Below are 19890 nucleotides of genomic sequence, written 5' to 3' on the forward strand. Positions count from 1 at the left end.
GCTGTTGGTGGGGGTGAGAGGGAGAGGGGTGGGAATGCACCCAGAAGAAACACACAGCAGAGAAATGGGCCCTTCAGCCCATCAACCATGTGCTGTGTATCAACCACACATTGACATCCACCCCTCTTTCATTCTCCCCACGTTTGACCTGACACCTCCCAAATTCTATCTCACACACACACACCAGAGGGGGGCAATTAATCTGCCGACTCTGCACGTCACTGGGATGTGGGAGGGGACAGGAGCAGATGACGTTTAATGTGAATAAGTGTGAGGTTATCCACTTTGGGAGCAAGAACAGGAAGGCAGATTATTATCTGAATGGTGTAGTGTTAGGTAAGGGAGAAATACAAAGAGATCTAGGAGTCCTTGTTCATCTGTCACTGAAGGTGAATGAGCAAGTGCAGCAGGCAGTGAAGAAGGCTAATGGAATGTTGGCCTTTATTACAAAGGGAATTGAGTACAAGAGCAAGGAAATCCTCTTGCATTTGTACAGAGCCCTGGTGAGACCACACCTGGAGTATTGTGTACAGTTTTGGTCTCCAGGGTTAAGGAAGGACATCCTGGCTATAGAGGAAGTGCAGCGTAGATTCACGAGGTTAATTCCTGGGATGTCTGGACTGTCTTATGCAGAGAGGTTAGAGAGACTGGGCTTGTACACACTGGAATTAAGGAGATTTAGAGGGGATCTGATTGAAACGTAAGATTATTAAGGGATTGGGCAAGATAGAGGCAGGAAATATGTTCCAGATGCTGGGAGAGTCCAGTACCAGAGGGCATGGTTTGAGAATAAGGAGTAGGTCATTTAGGACAGAGTTAAGGAAAAACTTCTTCTCCCAGAGAGTTGTGGGGGTCTGGAATGCACTGCCTCGGAAGGTAGTGGAGGCCAATTCTCTGGATGATTTCAAGAAGAAGCTAGATAGGTATCTTACGGATAGGGGAATCAAGGGATATGGGGACAAGGCAGGAACCGGGAATTGATAGAAGTTCATCAGCCATGATCTCAAAATGGAGGTGTAGGCTCGAAGGGCCGAATGGTCTACTTCTGCACCTATTGCCTATTGTCTATTGTCCCCAAGGGTGACAGGAATATCGTACAAAATACACACAGAGTGCCAAAGAATGGGATCCAACTTGCACGTCTGGAGCTCACGAGGCAGTGGCTCCTCTCTACCTGCCAGCCCATCGAAATCCCCGCCACAGTACCCGTCCCCGTCTGCGTTCCCGCTCCAGCCCACTCAGGTGACCAACTCAGTCGGCAACAATGGACTCACATCGTGCGATGATCTCTGCCCGCAGGTGGTAACTGACCATGTCCAACACCCAGTAGATGCTGTAATCCAGGAGGATGAGAACGAGGACGGCCAGAGAATGACGCAGGAGCCTGACCAAGCTAAGGACGTATTGCTTCCTCTCGGACAAGGTCATGTAGAAGGAGCCTAATACAGGTGGAGGAAGAGTCAGCCAGGTCCTCCCTGATCGTGTCCTCTCAGCTTCCCACACTGACCTGTCACACTCTCCCGGAGACAGACACAGAGTGAAACTCCCTCCACACCGTCCCATCACACACTCTCGGGGTCAGACACAGAGTGAAACTCCCTCCACACCATCCCATCACACACTCCCGGGGTCAGACACAGAGTGAATCTCCCTCCACACCGCCCCATCACACACTCCTGGGGTCAGACACAGAGTGAAGCTCCCTCTACACCGTCCTATCACACACTCCCGGGATCAGACACAGAGTGAAACTCCCTCCACACGGTCCCATCACACACTCCAGGGGTCAGACACAGAGTGAACCTCCCTCCACACTGTCCCATCACACACTCCCGGGGTCAGACACAGAGTGAAACTCCCTCCACACCGTCCCATCACACACTCCCGGGGTCAGACACAGAGTGAAACTCCCTCCACACCGTCCCATCACACACTCCCGGGGTCAGACACAGAGTGAAGCTCCCTCTACACCGTCCTATCACACACTCCCGGGATCAGACACAGAGTGAAACTCCCTCCACTCGGTCCCATCACACACTCCCGGGGTCAGACACAGAGTGAACCTCCCTCCACACTGTCCCATCACACACTCCCGGGGTCAGACACAGAGTGAAACTCCCTCCACACCGTCCCATCACACACTCCCGGGGTCAGACACAGAGTGAAACTCCCTCCACACCGTCCCATCACACACTCCCGGGGTCAGACACAGAGTGAAACACCCTCCACACTGTCCCATCACACACTCCCGGGTTCAGACACAGAGTGAAGCTCCCTCTACACTGTCCCATCACACACTCCCAGGGTCAGACACAGAGTGAAACTCCCACCGCACCGTCCCATCACACACTCCCGGGGTCAGACACAGAGTGAAGCTCCCTCCACACCATCCCATCACACACTCCCGGGGTCAGACACAGAGTGAAACTCCCTCCACACCGTCCATTCACACACTCCCGGGGTCAGACACAGAGTGAAACTCCCTCTACACTGTCCCATCACACACTCCCGGGGTCAGACACAGAATGAAACTCCCTCCACACTGTCCCATCACACACTCTCGGGGTCAGACACAGAGTGAAGCTCCCTCCACACCGTCCCATCACACACTCCCGGGGTCAGACACAGAGTGAAACTCGCTCTACACCGTCCCATCACACACTCCCGGGGTCAGACACAGAGTGAAGCTCCCTCCACACCGTCCCATCACACACTCTCGGGGTCAGACACAGAGTGAAACTCCCTCCACACCGTCCCATCACACACTCCCGGGGTCAGACACAGAGTGAAACTCCCTCCGCACCGTCCCATCACACACTCCCAGGGTCAGACACAGAGTGAAACTCCCTCTACACTGTACCATCAAACACTCCCGGGGTCAGACACAGAGTGAAGCTCCCTCCACACCGTCCCATCACACACTCCCGGGGTCAGACACAGAGTGAAGCTCCCTCCACACCATCCCATCACACACTCCCGGGGTCAGACACAGAGTGAAACTCCCTCCACACCGTCCATTCACACACTCCCGGGGTCAGACACAGAGTGTAACTCCCTCTACACTGTCCCATCACACACTCCCGGGGTCAGACACAGAATGCAACTCCCTCCACACTGTCCCATCACACACTCTCGGGGTCAGACACAGAGTGAAGCTCCCTCCACACCGTCCCATCACACACTCCCGGGGTCAGACACAGAGTGAAACTCCCTCTACACCGTCCCATCACACACTCCCGGGGTCAGACACAGAGTGAAGCTCCCTCCACACCGTCCCATCACACACTCTCGGGGTCAGACACAGAGTGAAACTCCCTCCACACCGTCCCATCACACACTCCCAGGGTCAGACACAGAGTGAACCTCCCACCGCACCGTCCCATCACACACTCCCGGGGTCAGACACAGAGTGAAACTCCCTCCGCACCGTCCCATCACACACTCCCAGGGTCAGACACAGAGTGAAACTCCCTCTACACTGTACCATCACACACTCCCGGGGTCAGACACAGAGTGAAGCTCCCTCCACACCGTCCCATCACACACTCCCGGGGTCAGACACAGAGTGAAGCTCCCTCCACACCATCCCATCACACACTCCCGGGGTCAGACACAGAGTGAAACTCCCTCCACACCGTCCATTCACACACTCCCGGGGTCAGACACAGAGTGAAACTCCCTCTACACTGTCCCATCACACACTCCCGGGGTCAGACACAGAATGAAACTCCCTCCACACCGTCCCATCACACACTCCCGGGATCAGACACAGAGTGAAACTCACTCTACACCGTCCCATCACACACTCCCGGGGTCAGACACAGAGTGAAGCTCCCTCCACACCGTCCCATCACACACTCTCGGGGTCAGACACAGAGTGAAACTCCCTCCACACCGTCCCATCACACACTCCCGGGGTCAGACACAGAGTGAATCTCCCTCCACACCGTCCCATCACACACTCCCGGGGTCAGACACAGAGTGAAACTCCCTCTACATTGTCCCATCACACACTCCCGGGGTCAGACACAGAGTGAAACTCCCTCCACACCGTCCCATCACACACTCCTGGGGTCAGACACAGAGTGAAACTCACTCCACACTGTCCCATCACACACTCCCGGGGTCAGACACAGAGTGAAACTCCCTCCACACCGTCCCATCACACACTCCCAGGGTCAGACACAGAGTGAAACTCCCTCCACACTGTCCCATCACACACTCCCGGGGTCAGACACAGAGTGAAACTCCCTCCACACCGTCCCATCACACACTCCCGGGGTCAGACACAGAGTGAAGCTCCCTCTACACTGTCCCATCACACCCTCCCGAGGATGTCCTAGTCAACTTGCTCCTGGGGCTGGCGAAATCCGCCATCCGTGGGTCTTGGAAACAGGTGGCGGGAGGATCTCCCCGGGCAGACTGCCTGGCAATGTTTAGGGGGTATGTTCGTGCCCGGGTAACTATTGAAAAGGAACACGCGTAGTCCACAGCGGCCTTGGAGGAGTTTCGAGACCGTTGGGCTCCGCGGGGTGTAAATGCCATCGTGGATAGGGATGGCAACATTCTGGTGTAATGTCTATTGTCTATTTGTAGTGCAGTAATTGTGTTTGCCACTGTTTTGTATATATTGTATAGCACCGAAATTTGTAATAAAGGATTTTGTAATAAATAAAAAAGGGGTCAGACAGAATGAATCTCCCTCCACACTGTCCCATCACACACTCCCAGGGTCAGACACAGAGTGAAACTCCCTCTACGTGGTCCCATCACACACTCCCGGGATCAGACACAGAGTGAAACTCCCTCCACACTGTCCCATCACACTCTCCCAGGGTCAGACACGGAGTGAAACTCCCTCTACACTGTACCATCACACACTCCCGGGGTCAGACAGAATGAATCTCCCTCCACATTGTCCCATCACACACTCCCGGGGTCAGACAGAATGAATCTCCCTCCACACTGGCCCATCACACACTCCCGGGGTCAGACACAGAATGAAACTCCCTCCACACCGTCCCATCACACACTCCCGGGATCAGACACAGAGTGAAACTCACTCTACACCGTCCCATCACACACTCCCGGGGTCAGACACAGAGTGAAGCTCCCTCCACACCGTCCCATCACACACTCTCGGGGTCAGACACAGAGTGAAACTCCCTCCACACCGTCCCATCACACACTCCCGGGGTCAGACACAGAGTGAATCTCCCTCCACACCGTCCCATCACACACTCCCGGGGTCAGACACAGAGTGAAACTCCCTCTACATTGTCCCATCACACACTCCCGGGGTCAGACACAGAGTGAAACTCCCTCCACACCGTCCCATCACACACTCCTGGGGTCAGACACAGAGTGAAACTCACTCCACACTGTCCCATCACACACTCCCGGGGTCAGACACAGAGTGAAACTCCCTCCACACCGTCCCATCACACACTCCCAGGGTCAGACACAGAGTGAAACTCCCTCCACACTGTCCCATCACACACTCCCGGGGTCAGACACAGAGTGAAACTCCCTCCACACCGTCCCATCACACACTCCCGGGGTCAGACACAGAGTGAAGCTCCCTCTACACTGTCCCATCACACACTCCCGAGGATGTCCTAGTCAACTTGCTCCTGGGGCTGGCGAAATCCGCCATCCGTGGGTCTTGGAAACAGGTGGCGGGAGGATCTCCCCGGGCAGACTGCCTGGCAATGTTTAGGGGGTATGTTCGTGCCCGGGTAACTATTGAAAAGGAACACGCGTAGTCCACAGCGGCCTTGGAGGAGTTTCGAGACCGTTGGGCTCCGCGGGGTGTAAATGCCATCGTGGATAGGGATGGCAACATTCTGGTGTAATGTCTATTGTCTATTTGTAGTGCAGTAATTGTGTTTGCCACTGTTTTGTATATATTGTATAGCACCGAAATTTGTAATAAAGGATTTTGTAATAAATAAAAAAGGGGTCAGACAGAATGAATCTCCCTCCACACTGTCCCATCACACACTCCCAGGGTCAGACACAGAGTGAAACTCCCTCTACGTGGTCCCATCACACACTCCCGGGATCAGACACAGAGTGAAACTCCCTCCACACTGTCCCATCACACTCTCCCAGGGTCAGACACGGAGTGAAACTCCCTCTACACTGTACCATCACACACTCCCGGGGTCAGACAGAATGAATCTCCCTCCACATTGTCCCATCACACACTCCCGGGGTCAGACAGAATGAATCTCCCTCCACACTGTCCCATCACACACTCCCAGGGTCAGACACAGAGTGAAACTCCCTGCACACCGTCCCATCACACACTCCCAGGGTCAGACACAGAGTGAAACTCCCTCTACACTGTACCATCACACACTCCCGGGGTCAGACAGAATGAATCTCCCTCCACACCGTCCCATCACACACTCCCGGGGTCAGACACAGAGTGAAACTCCCTCCACACTGTCCCATCACACACTCCCGGGGTCAGACACAGAGTGAATCGCCCTCTACACTGTCCCATCACACACTCCCGAGGATGTCCTAGTCAACTTGCTCCTGGGGCTGGCGAAATCCGCCATCCGTGGGTCTTGGAAACAGGTGGCGGGAGGATCTCCCCGGGCAGACTGCCTGGCAATGTTTAGTGGGTATGTTCGTGCCCGGGTAACTATTGAAAAGGGACACGCGTAGTCCACAGCGGCCTTGGAGGAGTTTCGAGACCGTTGGGCTCCGCGGGGTGTAAATGCCATCGTGGATAGGGATGGCAACATTCTGGTGTAATGTCTATTGTCTATTTGTAGTGCAGTAATTGTGTTTGCCACTGTTTTGTATATATTGTATAGCACCGAAATTTGTAATAAAGGATTTTGTAATAAATAAAAAAGGGGTCAGACAGAATGAATCTCCCTCCACACTATCCCATCACACACTCCCAGGGTCAGACACAGAGTGAAACTCCCTCTACGTGGTCCCATCACACACTCCCGGGATCAGACACAGAGTGAAACTCCCTCCACACTGTCCCATCACACACTCCCAGGGTCAGACACAGAGTGAAACTCCCAACACTCCGTCCCATCACACTCTCCCAGGGTCAGACACAGAGTGAAACTCCCTCTACACTGTCCCATCACACACTCCCAGGGTCAGACACAGAGTGAAACTCCCTCCACACCGTCCCATCACACACTCCCAGGGTCAGACACAGAGTGAAACTCCCTCTACACTGTACCATCACACACTCCCGGGGTCAGACAGAATGAATCTCCCTCCACATTGTCCTATCACACACTCCCGGGATCAGACACAGAGTTAATCTCCCTCTACGTTGTCCCATCACACACTCCCGGGATCAGACACAGAGTGAAACTCCTTCCACACTGTCCCATCACACACTCCCGGGGTCAGACACAGAGTGAAACTCCCTCCACACCGTCCCATCACACACTCCCGAGGATGTCCTAGTCAACTTGCTCCTGGGGCTGGCGAAATCCGCCATCCGTGGGTCTTGGAAACAGGTGGCGGGAGGATCTCCCCGGGCAGACTGCCTGGCAATGTTTAGGGGGTATGTTCGTGCCCGGGTAACTATTGAAAAGGAACACGCGTAGTCCACAGCGGCCTTGGAGGAGTTTCGAGACCGTTGGGCTCCGCGGGGTGTAAATGCCATTGTAGATAGGGATGGCAACATTCTGGTGTAATGTCTGTTGTCTATTTGTAGTGCAGTAATTGTGTTTGCCACTGTTTTGTATATATTGTATAGCACCGAAATTTGTAATAAAGGATTTTGTAATAAAAAAAAAGGGATCAGACAGAATGGATCTCCCTCCACACTGTCCCATCACACACTCCCAGGGTCAGACACAGAGTGAAACTCCCTCCACACCGTCCCATCACACACTCCCATGGTCAGACACAGAGTGAAACTCCCTCCACACTGTCCCATCACACACTCCCGGGGTCAGACACAGAGTGAAACTCCCTCCACACCGTCCCATCACACACTCCCGGGGTCAGACACAGAGTGAAGCTCCCTCTACACCGTCCCATCACACACTCCCGGGGTCAGACACAGAGTGAAACTCCCTCCACACCGTCCCATCACACACTCCCGGGGTCAGACACAGAGTGAAGCTCCCTCTACACCGTCCCATCACACACTCCCGGGGTCAGACACAGAGTGAAACTCCCTCTACACTGTCCCATCACACACCCCCGGGGTCAGACACAGAGTGAATCGCCCTCTACACTGTCCCATCACACCCTCCCGAGGATGTCCTAGTCAACTTGCTCCTGGGGCTGGCGAAATCCGCCATCCGTGGGTCTTGGAAACAGGTCGCGGGAGGATCTCCCCGGGCAGACTGCCTGGCAATGTTTAGGGAGTATGTTCGTGCCCGGGTAACTATTGAAAAGGAACACGCGTAGTCCACAGCGGCCTTGGAGGAGTTTCGAGACCGTTGGGCTCCGCGGGGTGTAAATGCCATCGTGGATAGGGATGGCAACATTCTGGTGTAATGTCTATTGTCTATTTGTAGTGCAGTAATTGTGTTTGCCACTGTTTTGTATATATTGTATAGCACCGAAATTTGTAATAAAGGATTTTGTAATAAATAAAAAAGGGGTCAGACAGAATGAATCTCCCTCCACACTGTCCCATCACACACTCCCAGGGTCAGACACAGAGTGAAACTCCCTCTACGTGGTCCCATCACACACTCCCGGGATCAGACACAGAGTGAAACTCCCTCCACACTGTCCCATCACACACTCCCAGGGTCAGACACAGAGTGAAACTCCCTCCACTCCGTCCCATCACACTCTCCCAGGGTCAGACACAGAGTGAAACTCCCTCTACACTGTACCATCACACACTCCCGGGGTCAGACAGAATGAATCTCCCTCCACATTGTCCCATCACACACTCCCGGGGTCAGACAGAATGAATCTCCCTCCACACTGTCCCATCACACACTCCCAGGGTCAGACACAGAGTGAAACTCCCTCCACACCGTCCCATCACACACTCCCAGGGTCAGACACAGAGTGAAACTCCCTCCACACCGTCCCATCACACACTCCCAGGGTCAGACACAGAGTGAAACTCCCTCCACACTGTCCCATCACACACTCCCGGGGTCAGACACAGAGTGAAACTCCCTCCACACTGTCCCATCACACACTCCCGGGGTCAGACACAGAGTGAAACTCCCTCCACACCGTCCCATCACACACTCCCGAGGATGTCCTAGTCAACTTGCTCCTGGGGCTGGCGAAATCCGCCATCCGTGGGTCTTGGAAACAGGTGGCGGGAGGATCTCCCCGGGCAGACTGCCTGGCAATGTTTAGGGGGTATGTTCGTGCCCGGGTAACTATTGAAAAGGAACACGCGTAGTCCACAGCGGCCTTGGAGGAGTTTCGAGACCGTTGGGCTCCGCGGGGTGTAAATGCCATTGTAGATAGGGATGGCAACATTCTGGTGTAATGTCTGTTGTCTATTTGTAGTGCAGTAATTGTGTTTGCCACTGTTTTGTATATATTGTATAGCACCGAAATTTGTAATAAAGGATTTTGTAATAAAAAAAAGGGATCAGACAGAATGGATCTCCCTCCACACTGTCCCATCACACACTCCCAGGGTCAGACACAGAGTGAAACTCCCTCCACACCGTCCCATCACACACTCCCGGGGTCAGACACATAGTGAAACTCCCTCCACACTGTCCCATCACACACTCCCAGGGTCAGACACAGAGTGAAACTCCCTCCACTCCGTCCCATCCCACTCTCCCAGGGTCAGACACAGAGTGAAACTCCCTCTACACTGTACCATCACACACTCCCGGGGTCAGACAGAATGAATCTCCCTCCACACTGTCCCATCACACACTCCCAGGGTCAGACACAGAGTGAAACTCCCTCCACACCGTCCCATCACACACTCCCGGGGTCAGACAGAATGAAACTCCCTCCACACCGTCCCATCACACACTCCCGGGGTCAGACACAGAGTGAAACTCCCTCCACACTGTCCCATCACACACTCCCGGGGTCAGACACAGAGTGAAACTCCCCCCACACCGTCCCATCACACACTCCCGGGGTCAGACACCGAGTGAAGCTCCCTCTACACCGTCCCATCACACACTCCCGGGGTCAGACACAGAGTGAAGCTCCCTCTACACCGTCCCATCACACACTCCCGGGGTCAGACACATAGTGAAACTCCCTCCACACCGTCCCATCACACACTCCCGAGGATGTCCTAGTCAACTTGCTCCTGGGGCTGGCGAAATCCGCCATCCGTGGGTCTTGGAAACGGGTGGTGGGAGGATCTCCCCGGGCAGACTGCCTGGCAATGTTTAGGGGGTATGTTCGTGCCCGGGTAACTATTGAAAAGGAACACGCGCAGTCCACAGCGGCCTTGGAGGAGTTTCGAGACCGTTGGGCTCCGTGGGGTGTAAATGCCATCGTGGATAGGGATGGCAACATTCTGGTGTAATGTCTATTGTCTATTTGTAGTGCAGTAATTGTGTTTGTCACTGTTTTGTATATATTGTATAGCACCGAAATTTGTAATAAAGGATTTTGTAATAAAAAAAAAGGGGTCAGACAGAATGAATCTCCCTCCACACTGTCCCATCACACACTCCCAGGATCAGACACAGAGTGACACTCCCTCTACACTGTACCATCACACACTCCCGGGGTCAGACAGAATGAATCTCCCTCCACACCGTCCCATCACACACTCCCAGGGTCAGACACAGAGTGACACTCCCTCTACACTGTACCATCACACACTCCCGGGGTCAGACACAGAGTGAAACTCCCTCTACACTGTCCCATCACACACTCCCGGGGTCAGACACAGAGTGAAGCTCCTCCACACCGTCCCATCACACACTGCCGGGGTCAGACACAGAGTGAAACTCCCTCTACACTGTCCCATCACACACTCCCGGGGTCAGACACAGAGTGAAACTCCCTCTACACCGTCCCATCACACACTCCCAGGGTCAGACACCGAGTGAAACTCCCTCCACACTGACCCATCACACACTCCTGGGGTCAGACACAGAGTGAAGCTCCCTCCACACTGTCCCATCACACACTCCCGGGGTCAGACACAGAGTGAAACTCCCTCCACACCGTCCCATCACACACTCCCGGGGTCAGACACAGAGTGAAACTCCCTCCACAGTGTCCCATCACACACTGCCGGGGTCAGACACAGAGTGAAGCTCCCTCCACACCGTCCCATCACACACTCCCGGGGTCAGACACAGAGTGAAACTCCCTCTACACTGTCCCATCACACACTCCCGGGGTCAGACACAGAGTGAAACTCCCTCCACAGTGTCGGCGCTGAATTGCTTGCTTGCCTGCTGTAATTTACACATAATCTGCCCGGTGACTTGGAACTACTCACAGGGCCAGATGTATCGGCAGGCTTCCTGGTAACTGAGGGGCAGGACAGTGTCCTTCCCAGTCTTGGCGCGCATGACGTCGACTTGCAGGAACTGTCTGGTGATGTAATAGTTGTCGAAGTCGTCCCTGAACAGGTAGTTCTTCCGATACAACAGCGACCTGGGTTGGAGCAGATGAAATGGCAGTGGGTATCGGTGCACTATCATTCCATACGTCCAGTCCTGCAATACTCCTGCACACGGGATTCGGTCTAAACCTATCCAACGACCCAATGTCTCCACAATTCCTGGTTTTCAGCCAAGAGATTTAGTGGGATCTCTCCCTTCTCCACTGAATGCCGAGGTGGACTTTATTGACAGCCTCGAGTTCCTTGTTGTCAGTATCACCAACAACCTGTATTGGTCCAGCCACATCGACACCACGCCGAGGGAACCCATCGGCACCTCTACCTCCTCTGGAGGCTCAGGAACTGCAGCGATGACTCTCAACAATTTTTGCAGATGCACCACAGCAGGCTCCTTATCCGGGTCCACCGCGACCTGGACGGTAACGGCTCTGCCGGAGAGCTGAAAGAGCGGGGCTCAGCAGCCGGTGAAAACCAGCCTCCCCTCTGCCAATGGCGATGGGAGGCCGAGCGAGCGAGAGAGGGTGATAGGAGGCAGAAACGGAGTGGACAGCCAGCGCCGTTCTCGCAGGCCAGGAGGGACAGCTGTTTGCAGTGAGCAGAGGAACATTCGAGGGAGGAGGTGTCGAAGTTTATTGGTGTGGTTTATTTTTTCACAGAGAGAGAGGTGGGAGCCTGGAATGCGCTGCCAGGAGTGGTGATAAAGGCAGATAGGGACATTTAATAGACTTGTAGATAGGCGCAAGAAAAGCAGAATCATAGGCTGCGTTAGGACGGAAGGGTTAGACTGATCAATCCCGGGCCATGTCTGCTTTTTGACCGTGTGTGCTTAAGCTGGTGATAACCTCTGACAAAAATTTTTGAACAGAAATTGTCATTGGTAAATGAATTTGTGACAATAATTATGGACTTTTTTTTAAGGATGAATCCTGTTGCTTCTTTGCCTGAATTCATTGTTTAACTGTTAATAAAACAGAGACCGTAAAATAAATAACTTAAAAAAATAGTTATCCAAGTACTGATGGGTACACCAGGTCTGCAAGGGTTTCGAACTTGTCCTCCAACGTCACGTGCTCTCACAACCGTTCAACTGGGGCTAAGCCAGCGTCAGACCTTCCTTGTGAAAAGATCTCACTGCTGGGTTCTGAAGAAATAATTTGCAGCTTCATTAGGGATTACGGATAATCACAATGTATCTTTTTATTATGGGTGGGGTTTGTGTGGCAATGAAAAGTTTTGCACATGTGCCAGGGGTTCACCACTCCTCCCCAAGACAATCCCATGGCACAGTGAAGCTCCCTCTACACTGTCCCATCACAAACTCCCGGGGTCAGACACAGAGTGAAACTCCCTCTACATCGTCCCATCACACACTCCCGGGGTCAGACACAGAGTGAAACTCCCTCTACACCGTCCCATCACAAACTCCCGGGGTCAGACACAGAGTGAAACTCCCTCCACACCGTCACATCACACACTCCCGGGGTGAGACACAGAGTGAAACTCCCTCCACACCGTCACATCACACACTCCCGGGGTCAGACACAGAGTGAAACTCCCTCTACATCGTCCCATCACACACTCCCGGGGTCAGACACAGAGTGAAACTCCCTCTACACCATCCCATCACAAACTCCCGGGGTCAGACACAGAGTGAAACTCCCTCTACACCATCCCATCACAAACTCCCGGGGTCAGTCACAGAGTGAAGCTCCCTCTACATCGTCCCATCACAAACTCCCGGGGTCAGACACAGAGTGAAACTCCCTCCACACCGTCCCATCACACACTCCCGGGGTCAGACACAGAGTGTAACTCCCTCCACACCGTCCCATCACACACTCCCGGGGTCAGATACAGAGTGAAACTCCCTCCACACCGTCCCATCACACACTCCCGGGGTCAGACACAGAGTGAAACTCCCTCTACACCGTCCCATCACACACTCCCGGGATCAGACACAGAGTGAAACTCCCTCCGCACCGTCCCATCACACTCTCCCAGGGTCAGACACAGAGTGAAACTCCCTCTACACTGTCCCCTCACACACTCCCGGGGTCAGGCACAGAGTGAAACTCCCTCTACACCGTCCCATCACACACTCCCGGGGTCAGACACAGAATGAAACTCCCTCTACACCGTCCCATCACACACTCCCGGGGTCAGACAGAGAGTGAAACTCCCTCCACACCGTTCTGTCCCATCACACACTCCCGGGGTCAGACACAGAGTGAAACTCCCTCCACACCGTCCCATCACACACTCCCGGGGTCAGACACAGAGTGAAACTCCCTCCACACCGTCCCATCACACACTCCCGGGGTCAGACACAGAGTGAAACTCCCTCCACACTGTCCCATCACACACTCCCGGGGTCAGACACAGAGTGAAACTCCCTCCACACTGTCCCATCACACACTCCCGGGGTCAGACACAGAGTGAAACTCCCTCTACACCGTCCCATCACACACTCCCGGGGTCAGACACAGAGTGAAACTCCCTCCACACCGTCCCATCACACACTCCCGGGTCAGACACAGAGTGAAACTCCCTCCACACCGTCCCATCACACACTCCCGGGGTCAGACACAGAGTGAAACTTCCACCACACCGTCCCATCACACACGCCCGGGGTCAGACACAGAGTGAAACTCCCTCCACACTGTCCCATCACACACTCCCGGGGTCAGACACAGAGTGAAACTCCCTCCACACCGTCCCATCACACACTCCCGGGGTCAGACACAGAATGGAGCTGTTCTGATTGCGCTGGGAGTAATCGGGGAAAAACTACTTTATGAAGGTCTTGAATGGCTTGGAAATTGGTTTCCAACGTCCCTTGAACTTCTAAGTGAGCGGCTGGTTTAGAGTGGAAGCTTCGTTTGGAGTTTTTCTGCCAGTTTGGACGGGGTTCGTTTACGGCCTCGAACTGCGTAGCACTCTGCTGTGGCGGCTGGCAACTCGCCGTGAAGCAGTTTCGCTCCAAAAACCGGAGGCAAACGGCGTTGTTTGTCCCCACTGACATCGGGGCAACCTCCTTCCATCTCTATCGTCGGGATTCTCGGTCGGTGTTGGAGCCGAACCATCGTTTGAGACGTCTCGACCTCTCACGGCCTGGAAGTTTCTACAGGACTAACGGAGCCTTTCCTGGCGTTGGAATTTCTGGCATTGGGCCAGCAAGGTACCGTCGAGTACAAACTTTTCCCGCCAGTTACTCCACTCGCTCCAGGACTTTATCACCAGCACCACCGTATCATTCTCGATTCGGACACACAAGTAACATGCCGGACCAGTCTATAGGGAGTCGCAGGCCTGCGGGGAGTTATGCAAAGGCGGCTGCCTCTCCAGCCTCGGACAACGCCCTGTTTCGGACGGTGAAAGTTGAACGCGGGGTGCAATGTATTTTGCGAACTGGAACTACCCTGGAAAAGTGCGCGGAGGCCATGGAGGACTTGTTGGGGAGAGATGGTGTTTTGGCCGCTGAGAAGGAGTTCGGGAAGGAGGTGTTTTACCTGAGGAATGATGAGTTGGTGCATCGGGCCCTCAGTAGAGGGATCACGATGGAGAACATCTTTTTACAGATGGAGCTAGTGACAGCTCCCACACAACGCATCGTCCTCGGTCACGTACAGCCTTTCATCCCCAACGAGGACCTGCTTCCCGCATTGGCCCGCTTGGGGCAAGTACGGTCAGAGATAACTGCCATCAGGCACAAATTCAGGAGGCGCACCCTCCGGACCGTAATCTCTTTCCGGCGACAGGTATTCATGAAACTGGAACGGGAGGATGAAGTTGAGGGCCGGTTTACTGTCCGGCACGAGGGGGTAGATTATCAGGTGTATTGGAGCTCTGAGCGCCCACGGTGCCATGCGTGCGGGGAGGTGGGGCACTTTCGGAGGGACTGTCCTAGCACCCGAAAACCCAGGGAGTCCACTTCGGGAACCAGTGCCCCAGTTACCTCTGCCCCTGATCCCATCCCTGCTCCAACACCTGTGCCGACCCCTGCTCCTGCCCCTGACCCTGTCTCTAACCCTGCCCCTATTCCTACGTCTGCTCCTACCCCTGTGGTTCAGGCGGGTGATCCTGGGGCTACGTGTGGGGAGGTTCAGGCGAGGGACGGGGTGGAGTCCGGGCGGGGCAAGAAAGCGAGGAAGAAGTCGAAACACGTGAAGAAGTCGGCCCCCGAGACCGCAGAGCTCACGCCCATTTGCCCTGAGGTGGAGAGGGAGGCTCGGGGAAGCGTACGGTTGGAAGGGGCGATAGGAGCGGAGAGTACCGCTCCATCGGTGAATTCCGCACCTGTATGCTCCTCCGGCTTGAAGAGGAGATTGTTCCCCCAAGAGGGCAGAGAATGCAGATGAGGGGGAGTCCCAGAAAGGGGTGGGGATCTGGGTGGGAGTTGTGTCTAACCCTGAATCCCCAGATGTGGACACCACTCCTGGGGTGGGTGGTGTGGTTGTGCAGGAAGCTAGTGCTGGGCCTGTTTGCACAACTAAAACAGACCTGGAGCCCTCCACCCAGGACTTAGCAGTCAGCGCCTCCCTGGAGGCAAATATATTAAGTAGTACAGGTGGAGAGGAGACCAGGCTCTCTCACAGTCAGCATCAGGCTGCCAGTGAATCCATTGGACCAGAGCTGCTGGGGTCCCCTTCATGCCTGTCTCCTGGGGAGGGTGATGCAACCTGCATGCCGACCCCATCAACTAATGGCCTGCGGGGAGTCCCTTGGGATTTTCCCTCCATCGCCGCAACTGTGGGTAAGACTGCTGCGATGGTGGAGCGGGAAGGTATGGTGGAGGTACCCACTGTGCAGTGTAGGTTACAGGGGCAGCCACCTTATACACCACATGAGGAGGACGGTGGGGGATCTGTCTGCAGTGAGGGGTTGGAGGGGGATTCATTTGATAGCGAGACAATGGACATCCTCACCCCTCCAGAGAAATCCCCATTGATACCTGTGGAGGAGCTCAGAGAGTTTATTCACTCCTCCGTGGGTGCAAAGCATTGGCCTAAACCAGCCTCGCTTCGCTGGCCTAGCATGCCGAGGCTGGTGAAGTCCCTGAGGGTCATCCTCAGACGGAAGGGGAAGGGGAAGAGGAATGCTGTGTCAGGGAATGACAGACGGCAGCTGAAATCCTTCCTGGATGACCTGGTGCGGGACATCAGGATGAAAAGCAGCCTCACTCCTTCGGGAGATGGTGGGTCACAGGGTAGCGATGGTAGCAGTCGGGCCCGGAAAGCAAAGGAAATTCTTGGTTTTCTTCGGGAGAGTGCGGCTGAGGGCGCCATCGCTCTCAGTGGGAAGGGGACTGGTGCTGAGGCCTAGTGTGCTCCCGACATGAAGCTTACCATAGCTAGTCTCAATGTGAACGGTAGCAGGGGCTCTCTCCGCAGGTATAACAATCTCTCAGTCCTCAGGGATGGGAGATATGCGGTGAGTTTCCTGCAGGAAACCCATACCACCCCGGGGGACGAGTCCGCTTGGCTCCTGGAGTGGCAGGGCGGGGTCTACATGAGTCACCTTAGCTCCAACTCTAGTGGGGTGGCGATCCTGTTGGCCCCAACCTTCCGGCCAGAAATCGTAGGAGTCCAAGATGTTGTGCCCGGCCGTCTGCTCCACCTGGCTGTGCACCTGGATGGAGTACCGTTACATTTTATCAACGTGTACGCTCCGAGGCGCGGGGTGATGCAGACGCGCCTATTCTGTCAGCTGTCCACCTTGCTGAGTTCCATCGACCCGGGGGACTGCGTCGTCCTCGGGGGAGACTTCAACTGTACCCTCGAGGTGGAGGACCGCTCGGGCCTCCAACGCGACCCAGCATCGGCGAAAAGGTTAAAGGAGCTAGTCGGCTCCTTTGACTTGGTGGACAGCTGGCGGAATCTTCACCCCGACTCTAGTGCCTTCTCCAGAAGATCTAGAGGGGGGTTCCCGGATAGACCGCCTGTATATCTCTCGGGCTTATGTCTCCCGCGTGTCGGCGTCCTCCATGCGGCCAGTGTCGTGCTCGGATCATCACCTTGTGTGAATGGAATTTACTCCTCTGCACCCTCGGGTGGGGTCTGGGTATTGGCACTTTAACAACCGGCTGCTGGAGGACAGCCGATTCCGGGATTCATTCCGAGCGTTCTGGGCAGCCTGGAGAGGGAGACGGAGAGAGTTTGGCTCCCTACGGCTGTGGTGGGATGTGGGCAAGGCCCACGTCCGGTTTTTATGTCGGGAGTACACTAGGGGGTCGACAAAGAGGCGGGACTCTGAGATTGAGTGGCTTGAGAGAGCGTTGCTTGACCTAGAGTCCCGTCTTGGTTCGACCGGTGGAGACCATCAAACGTGGCAGGAATACCAGGAGAAGAAGGACGCACTCAGGAATCTGGAGCTTCAGCAGTCCCGTGGTGCGTATGTGAGGTCGCGGATCCAAATGCTGCAAGATTTGGACCGCGGCTCACCCTTCTACTCGTTGGAGAAGTGGCGGGGAGTCCAAAAGCAGCTGGTGGAGCTACTGGCTGCTGATGGCTCCTCCATCACGGATCCTGACGAAATTATCGAAGAAGTCCGCACTTTCTATCGGTCCTTATTCTCACCGGATCCGTCAAATGCGGGGGCGTGCAGTGAGGTCTGGGGAGATTTGCCAAAGGTCAGCCCAGAGGACGCAGCATGTCTGGACGCCTCCCTGACTGGGGAGGAGCTGTCTACTGCCCTTCGGCAACTCCAGAGGGGTAAATCCCCTGGCTTAGATGGTCTGAGTGTGGAGTTTTATCAGGCTTTTTGGGATGTCCTGGGGGTCGATTACAGCCTTGTTCTAGGGGAGAGCCTAGACACCGGGGAATTGCCCCTCTCATGGTGGAGAGCTGTCGTGGTCCTGCTGCCCAAGAAGGGAGACCTTCGTCTGCTAAAGAACTGGCGCCCGGTCTCCCTCTTGTGCGCGGACTACAAGATCTTCGCCCGGGCAATGGCCAACCGTCTTGGTTCAGTACTGAGACAGGTGATTCATCCTGACCAATCCTACACGGTCCCGGGCAGCTCCATCCAGGACAATGTCCACCTAGTACGGGACCTGATCCACCTGCACCAGGAGACTGGGTCCCTGGCAGCGTTTCTTTCTCTTGACCAGGAGAAGGCGTTTGACCGGGTAGACCACAGTTTCCTGGTGGGCACTCTGCAGGCTTTTGGGCTCGGACCACACTTTGTGGCCCGAGTTCGGCTCCTCTACTCTGCCGCAGAGTGCCTTGTTAAGGTCAATGGATCACTGGCAGCGCCCATTCCCTTCAGGAGAGGAGTACGTCAGGGATGCCCCATGTCCGGTCAATTGTATGCGATCTGTGTCGAGCCATTCCTGAGCCTCCTACGGCGAAGGCTGACAGGTCTGGTTCTGCGTGAACCGGACATGGAGGTCGTCCTCTCGGCCTACGCCGATGATGTACTCCTCATGCTGACAGATCCCAATGACCTGCAGAGGATGCGCGAGTGCCAAGACGTTTTCTCGGCGGCATCCTCCGCTAGGATCAACTGGGCGGAATGTTCCGGACTCTTAGTGGGTCAGTGGCAGGTGGACTCCCTACCGGAGGAGATGAGAGCTTTTGAGTGGAGTACTAGGCGTCTCCTCTATCTGGGAGTCTACCCGAGTCCTTCTGGGGAGACCTGGCTGGCGAACTGGCAGGACCTGGAGACAAAAGTCATGGCCCGGCTGGGGCGCTGGTCAGGCCTTCTCAGGGTGCTTTCCTATCGAGGCAGGGTGGTGGTCATAAACCAGCAGGTGGCCTCCATGTTGTGGTATCGGATGGTCACCTTGGCCCCTCCTGCCCCGTTTGTTGCAAGACTGCAGAGGAAGTTAGTGGACTTCTTCTGGGGCAACAGGAAACACTGGGTCTCTGCAGCGGTCTTGAGTCTCCCAGTGGGAGAGGGCGGACAGTCGCTGGTGTGCGTCCGAACGCGACTGGCGGCTCTCCGCCTCAGGACTCTGCAGAGATTCCTGTACACCGAGCACCCTCCCAGGTGGCACGTGTTGACGACTTTCTTCCTCTGGAGGGGCTGCTGTCTTCACGAAGACATGCGGCTACCACCGGCGGTTGTCAGCCGTGCTGCTTTGCGGAGTCTGCCCGGTTTCTATCAGGACCTACTGAGAGTCTGGAACATGGTCGCCTCAGGCCGGGAATCCCCTCCTCAGGCGGAGGGCGGGGTCCTGGCCGACCCTTCCCCTACCTCAGTGACTGTCGGTGCGGCTCAGTTGTGTGGACCGACTCAGGCCGAGCTGCTGGTCGGGCCCAGACCCCGCAATCTTCTCCGGGAGCCGTGTCCGCACAACTTGAGCCGTCTCTCATCAATACCCACAGTCCCATTCAGGGATGCAAGTAGGAGGT

General features: G+C 55.2%; 1 protein-coding gene across 1 annotated transcript in view; it reads right to left on the reverse strand.

Annotated features, from left to right (window-relative positions):
* Nucleotides 1–19890, reverse strand: part of LOC132399543 (DC-STAMP domain-containing protein 2-like) — a 65939-nt gene that overhangs the window by 44553 nt on the left and 1496 nt on the right. Inside the window, exons 2-3 of the mRNA XM_059980022.1 lie at nt 11414–11571; nt 1275–1439 (exon numbers count right to left, since the gene is read on the reverse strand). Of these exons, the coding sequence (XP_059836005.1) occupies nt 1275–1439; nt 11414–11571 (323 nt within the window). The remainder of the gene's footprint in view (nt 1–1274; nt 1440–11413; nt 11572–19890) is intronic.

Source organism: Hypanus sabinus, chromosome 9 (assembly GCF_030144855.1).
Source record: "Hypanus sabinus isolate sHypSab1 chromosome 9, sHypSab1.hap1, whole genome shotgun sequence".
Taxonomy (NCBI): Eukaryota; Metazoa; Chordata; class Chondrichthyes; order Myliobatiformes; family Dasyatidae; genus Hypanus; species Hypanus sabinus.